This window comes from Physeter macrocephalus, chromosome 5 (genome assembly GCF_002837175.3).
Source record: "Physeter macrocephalus isolate SW-GA chromosome 5, ASM283717v5, whole genome shotgun sequence".
Classification (NCBI taxonomy): domain Eukaryota; kingdom Metazoa; phylum Chordata; class Mammalia; order Artiodactyla; family Physeteridae; genus Physeter; species Physeter macrocephalus.
Window position 1 is genome coordinate 18,032,906 of NC_041218.1, and position 9,045 is coordinate 18,041,950.

The window sequence follows — 9,045 nt, forward strand, 5'->3', positions numbered from 1 at the left end:
CCCAGAGAAAACCCTAATTCAAAAAGACACATGCACCCCAATGTTCACTGCAGCACTTTTTACAATAGCCAGGTCATGGAAGCAACCTAAATGCCCATCGACAGACGAATGGATAAAGAAGATGTGGTACATATATAAAATGGAATATTACTCAGCCATAAAAAGGAACAAAACTGGGTCATTTGTAGAGATGTGGATGGATCTAGAGACTGTCACACAAGGGAAGTAAGACAGAAAGAGAAAGACAAATATCGTATATTAACGCATATATGTGGAACCTAGAAAAATGGTACAGATGAACTGGTTTGCAGGGCAGAAACAGAGACAGATGTAGAGAACAAACATATGGACACCAAAGGGGGAAACTGGCGGCGAGGGAGGGGGGGATGAATTGGGAGATATGGATTGACATATACACACTAATATGTATAAAATAGATAACTAATAAGAACCTGCTGCAGAAAAAATAAATAAAATAAATTTCAAAAATTAAAACAAAAACTTTCCACAGCCCACTTTTGAAGAGCATGAGACTTTAGTGAACAAAATGTTCTGGAATCATACAATTGATAAGATACTGGAATCTGCTGACACTCTAAGACTAGGAAACATTGACATGGACTGTAAACTTTAATAAAACCTTTCCAGATTTACCGTAAAAACCTACAGAAGTGACAATATTGGGGGCTTCAACTTACAACAAAAGCATAGTTCTCATCCTGTTAGAGTACACCACTATTAGTATGATAATTACATGAACGTAAACAGCAGAAGAGGATATGCTATAGTGGGTAACAGATTGTTAGAAGTCAGATTCCACATCCATTATTGACTGAACCAAATATCACCTAATATACTGTATTTTAAAATATAGTTTTTAATCTGACACAATGTGAGAAAAATTAGTCTGTCTGTGAACAAAACCAAAAAGAAAAATGTAAAATAAAAATATTGTTATACTGTCATTTCAAATTTAAAACTCTTAAGGAAAAAAAGAAGCTAAAAGAGAATTGTCACTGGCTGCAAGAAAGGGAAAAAATGTTTCAAATAATTTCTTTTGGGAGACAAGAAAAAAGGAAAAGGTCCATATTTCACAATACAAAATTTCATTTACCACACCTCTAGGTATCTTCCTAGGCTCATGCTTATACATGTCAAAGATAACACCTTTTCCTTACACGGCACGGCCAAAAAAAAAGAGAAAAAGATAACACCTTTTCCAAAATGCCGTTAAACGTTGATATGTCATTTCCTCATAACAAAATGACCTACAATCAGTTTACCTGTCACATCAGGGAGCTGAGATATCCCCCTCAACGCCAGTGCCCAGGCAAGTCTCACAGTGGCTTGCAGCCCTGGCAGTTTCCAAGGCTGTGAGTCTTGAAGACGAGAGTGAATTGTTGCAATGTATTGTCTCTCTGTCAACAGTGGGAGTTGATGAATCATATCTGAAACAAAAATAGACAACTATACCAAAGTAGAGAAATTTTCACTTTTGATATACAGGAATAATGTCTAAGAATCAGAAAGTCAGAGTATTCCCATCAAAAAATTATGACTAATTATAATTAATGTTTGAAATAATAAGTATACTATCATAAAAACAGACCACATCTACTTAATTCTGATTCATTTCATTCAATACAGGAAATCTGACCAATGCATTAACTGGCAGCATTCCTATATGAGAAGCACAGGTACTGCTTGTTATGTGACACACAATGTACTATGTGACAATTTGATTGGAGGTAAGGGGTAGTTGTATTTTAAATAAGCCTTTTGTAATGGCTAAGGATGATCACCAAAGAGGAGTGGGAAATGTCTGGTCTCCTCACATGCCTAACGAAAGGAGAGGGGGATGATACAATCAAAAGTGGACAGCGGACAACTGTTGGAATAATTATAAATATTTATGACATTAAATGACAATAAGCTTCCTTTGTGGGAATCATTTTTGAGATCCTCGGTTCTAAGCAGTAACTGTTTACAAGGTTACCAAGAGAAATTTTATCTACTTCACAGAAAAAAAAAAGTCAAAGATAATATATTACTAAAAATTATAGTTATCCTCCCTTAGAATGAAAGGTTTAAAATGTGAATAGTAAAGAAACAAGCAAGTAGGGGGACTTCCCTGGTTGCGCAATGGTTAAGACTGCGCTCCCAATGTGGGGGGCCCAGGTTCGATCCTTGGCCAGAGAACTAGATCCCACATGCATGCCGCCACTAAGAGTTTGCATGCCGCAACTAAGGAACGGGTGAGCCACAACTAACCAGCCCACCTGCCACAACTAAGGAGCCCACCTGCCGCAACTAAGAACTGGCACAACCAAATTAATTAATTAATTAAAAAAAAAAAAAAAAGCAAGTAAATTAGGCATGCCTAACTCAACAAACATATATTGCAAATCCTTTAGCACTTTCCCATTCCAAAACCTCAAAAGATAACAGAAATATCTAAAGGGGCTGCAATTACTTTAAAAATGTGATCCCGCATACCACCAAAAAAAAAAAAATGTGATCTTATATCTAAATATTCAAATATGGATGAATTACACACAAAGGAATAAAATATACTATTTTTATCTTAGTTGTTAAAAAATCACCCTTCTTAAATGTTATCTCCACAATTAAATCTGATTTTTGAAATAAATGTATTAATAGGTACAAAATCCAATACCATCACGTTCCTCTGTGCTTTGTTCTATAAAACTGATATCAAAGCAGTACAGAAGTGCCATAAGAAGAGCCAGATTCACTGCATCCAACGAGCCATTAGCCTCAACAGTCACTCTTTCCAAATGTCCAATAAGGAGCAGAGTGTCATCTTTGCCTAAAGGTGATTGGCAAGCCCAGGCAAAGAGGCTTTCTGCCAGAGACTGCCTGCACTCCTTGATGAGATCAGAAACCTAGAAATAAAGATGAATGATTATCGGTATAAATAAATTACACTGAAGCCTGATCTTATTCCAAAATGTAAACTATCTATCATAAAGGCAAACTATATAAATGTATCTGAATCCGTAAGTGACCCTAAAATCTCACCTCTGCAATTCTGAACAAACCCTACTGTTAATTCCTCATTCTTAAGTCCCAACCTCCTCTATAGGACAAACAATTTCTTAAAGGCCTCGGGGCTTCCCTGGTGGTGCAGTGGTTAAGAATCAGCCTGCTAATGCGGGGGACACGGGTTCAAGCCCTGGTCCAGGAAGATCCCACATGCCGTGGCGCAACTAAGCCCGTGCGTCACAACTATTGAGCCTGTGCTCTAGAGCCCACGAGCCATAACTACTGAGCCCATGTGCCACAACTACTGAAGCCCATGCACCTAGAGCCCGTGCTCTGCAACAAGAGAAGTCACCGCAATGAGAAGCCCACACACCACAACAAAGAGTAGCCCCCGCTCACCGCAACTAGAGGAAGCCCGCACGCAGCAATAAAGACCCAACGCAGCCAAAAATAAATTTAAAAAAAAAAAATTTCTTAAAGGGCTCATTCCAGAAAAAGTGCTAGCATGGCACACAGTGACTAGAAAGAGGCTGAAACAAGTGCAAGTCAATTTCATGGACACAACTGCCTACACACTTTCCTAGGCATTGTTAATTTTCCTATGCCTGTATTAGAAGAATGTTCTAAAGTGACATGACTTTTCTGCCTCCAAGATGTGACACAGACAACCCGTGAATTGATGTCATTGAACCCTTGCCTCTTTTCGATGTTTTTCACTGCCCAAACCTCTCTCACGCTGTAGTTTCTCAAACTCATTGTTAACATCAATCTGTGACACAAGAGTAAGAACTTTGTAAGTCAATCCTTGCTCCATCAGCTCATCAGTAAACCGCGTTGTCATGGAAACCAGCTCTGGACTGTAATGAAAATAATCAATAAAGTTATAATGAACAGTAATGTTTATACTTTCTCATCACATGGATATAGCAAACACTCTTTTGATGATCATGTTGGGTTACTGGAAACAACCAGGATGAGTTATAACCTAGCTCTTGCCATTCTTTTTAGATCATTGTGTTTCAATAAACTTCTAACCATAAATAACTGAATTACATTTCATTTGTAAACAAAATAAAGCAGGTTTAAACTGTTGAGTCATTCTTGGCAGAATAAGGGAGTTATTTATTACTCAACTTAGGTTATACACTTAAATTATACATACTAAAGAGAATTTTTGTTTCTAAAATTATAATTCTTCAAGCAATTTCTAATTAACCCCTTGAAATCCTAGCATGCAAACAGACCTGAGTTCGAGGGTCCATGTCTTTCCTCGTCGAGACTGTATCAAGGCTTTCAGGGAATTTGCAATGCACCGCTTTCCATCCCAGTATAAAAGAACAGCTACTAAGCCTCTGGTGAGGCCAGGAAAATGTGGCTGCTGGTGCTCTCCTAGGAAAGGAAGTTGAGAAATAATTTAGTAAATAAACACATATGTGTTCAGGCTAAGACAAAAATCACTATACCAATGTTCAGTTCAAAGAAATCACAGAACCTTAGGGTTTAAAGGGTCTTAAGAGTCCTCTACACTTCAAACATCTACCCATTGTTTTATCTCTTTCACAAAAAGTCTTTCAAATATTTGTATGTTTCTTCCCCTAGTAAATTAAATAACATTTTCTTAGGTTTCAGCTTTTTTTTTTTTTTTTTTTTTTTGTGGTATGTGGGCCTCCCTCTGTTGTGGCCTCTCCCGTTGCGGAGCACAGGCTCCGGACGCGCAGGCTCAGTGGCCATGGCTCACGGGCCCAGCCGCTCCGCGGCATGTGGGATCCTCCCAGACCGGGGCGCGAACCCGGTTCCCCTGCATCGGCAGGCGGACGCGCAACCACTGCGCCACCAGGGAAGCCCTATGTTTCAGCTTTTACTCGCCCTTTTTAACTGCTCTCCTTTGAGTAAGTTCTACTTTGTCTTTTCTGAACTACTTTGCCTATAGTTTCAGCTTCATTTCCTATGGTTTTTTTCGCCCCTTGGCCCAATCGCTCTTACACTCTACTCCCTTCTGTTCCCCAAATTCATCTCACTGCCTCACACCTCTTACAGGCGATTTCTTCTGTCTAGATGCCCTCTGTCTTCCTGAGTGCACACCTACTCCACCTGACATGACTACTCATTTTTCAACAACTACAGTAAGCCTCATTATCTTTGTGGACTTCCCTGTACAACTGAGGTCAATTTAAATGCCTCCCCTCTGGACCATCCCTAAACCATGCATTAATGCACTTAATGGTGGCATAGTTATTGGTTTCCATGTCTTTCTCAATTACTAGACCATGAGCTCTTTTACACTAGTTGAAGTTTTATTCATCTTTATATCCCTGGAGTCTTAACACAGTGCCTGGCCCATAATATGCACAGGAAAAATAATTGTTAAATGAAGTTTTGAGTTAAACTCAAAATTCAAGCATGTCCAGTTAACATCTGCATCACAGAATGGGAAAACGACCTTAGTCATTCTCAATATCATATTTATTTTAATGCAGCCTTAAGTCAAAAAGGATTCTGGCAGCCACATACTATCTTCAGACATATTAGACTTTCTTTCAATTAAAATGGCCACCTGGCTTCTTCACATGGTTCCCTTGCTGTAATTAAAATGAACTGCTTATTTTATGGAAATTTCAATCTTTTCTCTCTACAGCAGCCAGAGAAATAATTTCAGTTATTCTGGATTCTGCAACCCCTGCTTAAAGCCCCTGCCAACAACCTACCACTGTAATTAGAATAAAATCCAAATAATCTTCATGGCCTGCAAGACTATGATCCGACTCCTGCTCTGTCCTCGTCTTCCTTCACTCTCCCTAGTTCCTGATGTTCCAGCCACAGTGGTCTTTGTATCCTTCAGCAGGCCTTTGTTCACACCTTGAGCTGTCTACTCTCCCTGGAACACCCTTCCCCAACAACTCTGGTATCTTGTCATCATGCAGGTCGCAGATCAAATGTCCCAATCTCAGAGAGGCCTTCCCTAAGTACCCTACTTACAGGTGCCCCCATCACCCCCCATGTCTCTATATCCTGCTGCCTTGTTTTATTTTCTTCCTAGAACTCAGTATTATCAAAATTATCTTATTCTTTATTCATTATCTGAATCACCCCCTCAAAAAGAAACTCCAAAAAAGCAGCGACCTTACCTTCTTACTCATTATATGACAATAAATGCTTTGTGCTACAAAACTTCTGAGATGCAGTCATTCTTTGCTAGTCAATTACCATGAAAAAGTCTATCTTAAAACTGTTAAATTTCCTTTAACAACTCTGATCACTAAACTAAAGCCTTCCCATTAGTCAAAGATAAACAAAAGGACACAATGTGAATATCAAATAAACGACATCTTTAGAAATTATTTTGGAATCTAAATGATATAATATTTTAAATTACAAGTGAATAATTTTACATTTATGTACTACCTTACCATAGGTTCAGTTAAATGTCAACCTACCAGCAAGGAGAAGCTCAACAGCTGCCAATTCTCCAATATCAAAAAGGTCACTGAGGATAAAGGCTTCTTTAATGAGCTGTTCAGGAAGAAGTCGGGTTCCCTGTTGACCCTGGATAGCAACTCCCTCTGTACTGGCTTTCTGAACCTTCTCATGTTGTTGAACATTTTTTGGCTACAACAATAAAAATAAATAAATAGGATCATGTAATGGCAATGGCACATGGAGACAAGGTAAATTGTTACCTAGAGAAGTTTATTCACAAGGCAGTCTGGTAAAGTGACAAACAGGAGCATTTCTTATCAGATAAAGGTCTAACTATCAGATACAGTTAGACCTTTATGAGGTAACATTTTACATCACTTTCAACTTTTTATACTGTTATTACCTTCTCAATAACTGCTTCTGCTAAACTCTGAACTACAAAATGTTGAGAAATCACACAAAATAGCATACTATTTTTCAAACGTCTAAGAAACTTTCCAATTATATCTTTAATAAATATAAAAACAATAAATCTTCAAGTGGGAAATAGCAAATCGAAAAGAATTATAGAATTAATTAGTAGGGCTAATGATAGCTTATTAGTATGTTATTTTAAAATGTAGTCTTATTTGCAAAAAGGCTTACTTGGTGCAAATATTTAACAAATAACATATAGTATAGAATTACTTGATAGATCATAAAATCTTAGGTATTTACACCTTGAAAAAGGCCATACAGTCATCTAATTCAACTTCTCTGTTAACAGAATGGAAAAACTGATGCCCAGATAAGTCAAGTGACTTGCCTGTGGTCATACAACTCTTTAGTGGTAGAGCCAAGACTGGAACTCAGCTCAACTGGCTCCCAGGCTAGGGCTCTTAAATAGTTCTTAGATGGTCTTGCTGGTCTATAAAAAAAAACTGTCAAGCAGCAGGGAAAGAAGCTTCCAAATATGAATCCCTGCCACTGAAGTACTCTACCCCTGGTTGAAAAGTACGTCAAGATGCAGTGATTAACAATACGTAAGAATTAACTGCTAACACAACTTACATAACATTATGAAGAGTTAAAATGTTGAAGTGTACCTGGGAATAAATAAAATAATCAATCTTACTAAGCTTAGACAAATTAACTATAAGTCAGAAATTCCAAGGAGGCTCATATTTCTGAAATATACGGAACTTTCTAAATTGTATTCAAATACTATTAAGATATCTCTTAGCTAGAGATAAATACAATATTAACTTCTATGGAGAAGATAAAAAAGATAACAACTGCTCCCAGGAAACTTCCATTTTTAGAAAAAACTTGAATCAATGGACTAGAACAAGCAACATTTCATTTACATGCTTTAAGAATTTACTTGCTCCTTCAATCTTTAAAGGAAAAAGCAAATCCAAGAAGCAAAAAAAGAAAATTTCCTACTGGGTTTCTGAACAATGAGATGAAGTCAGGCTTGTGTTTCTTCAAAATCATGTCAAGAAGGTGGACAGCTTCAGGTTGTCTTCTCCAAAGAGCATTTCCCACAGTCTGCCAAATGTCTTTGTAAGGACCCCACAGACTAGCAGCTTAAAGAAAAAAAATAAAAATCAGCATCAAATAAAACATATATTTGGAAAATAAGGTAAGGTTACCTATTGTCTATACATTTTAGTCACGCTCACAGCTACTTTTAAATATAAGGAGTTAGGTCTTCAGGGAAGATGGCAGAAGAGTAAGACGCGGAGATCACCTGCCTCCCCACAGATACATCAGAAATACATCTACACGTGGAACAACTCCTACAGAACACCCACTGAACGCTGGCAGAAGACCTCAGACCTCCCAGGGGGAAGCTTCGGAGCCACGGAGGAGAGCGCAGCAACAGGGATGCGGAGAGCAAAGCGGACAGATTCCGCCACAGAAGATCGGTGCCGACCGTCACTCCCCAGCCCAAGAAGCTTGTCTGCTCACCCGCCGGGGCGGGCGGGGGCTGGGAGCTAAGGATCGCAGAGAGAGGACTGGAGGCGTGAACACAGCTTGAAGGGGGCTAGTGCACCACGGCTAGCCGGGAGGGAGTCCGGGAAAAAGTCTGGAGCTGCCGAAGAGACAAGAGACTTTTTCTTGCCTCTTTGTTTCCTGGTGCGAGAGGAGAGGGGATTAAGAGCGCCGCTTAAAGGAGCTCCAGAGATGGGCGCGAGCCGCGGCTACCAGCGCAGACCCCAGAGACGGGCATGAGATGCTAAGGCCGCTGCTGCCGCCACCAAGAAGCCTGTGTGCGAGCCCAGGTCACTACCACACCTCCCCTCCCGGGAGCCTGTGCAGCCTGCCACTGCCAGGGCCCCGTGATCCAGGGACAACTTCCCCAGGAGAATGCAGGGAGCGCCTCAGGCTGGTGCAACATCATGCTGGCCTCTGCCGCCGCAGGCTTACCCCCGCACTCCGTGCCCCTCCCTCCCCACGGCCTGAGTGAGCCAGAGCCTCCGAATCAGCTGCTCCTTTAACCCCGTCCTGTCTGAGCGAAGAACAGATGCCCTCCGGCGACCTACACGCAGAGGCGGGGCCAATCCAAAGCTGAACCCTGGGAGCTGTGCGAACAAAGAAGAGAAAGGGAAATCTCTCCCAGCAGCCTCAGGAGCAGTG

General features: G+C 40.1%; 1 protein-coding gene across 3 annotated transcripts in view; it reads right to left on the reverse strand.

The window, feature by feature from the left end:
• NUP205 (nucleoporin 205) overlaps positions 1–9,045 on the reverse strand; it is an 87,717-nt gene that overhangs the window by 66,860 nt on the left and 11,812 nt on the right. For all 3 annotated transcript variants that reach the window (XM_055084817.1, XM_007118629.4, XM_007118630.4), the window contains exons 2-7: positions 7,849–7,991; positions 6,441–6,612; positions 4,251–4,395; positions 3,704–3,863; positions 2,678–2,906; positions 1,284–1,448 (exon numbers count right to left, since the gene is read on the reverse strand). In XM_055084817.1, coding sequence (XP_054940792.1) covers positions 1,284–1,448; positions 2,678–2,906; positions 3,704–3,863; positions 4,251–4,395; positions 6,441–6,612; positions 7,849–7,991 — 1,014 coding nt within the window. The remainder of the gene's footprint in view (positions 1–1,283; positions 1,449–2,677; positions 2,907–3,703; positions 3,864–4,250; positions 4,396–6,440; positions 6,613–7,848; positions 7,992–9,045) is intronic.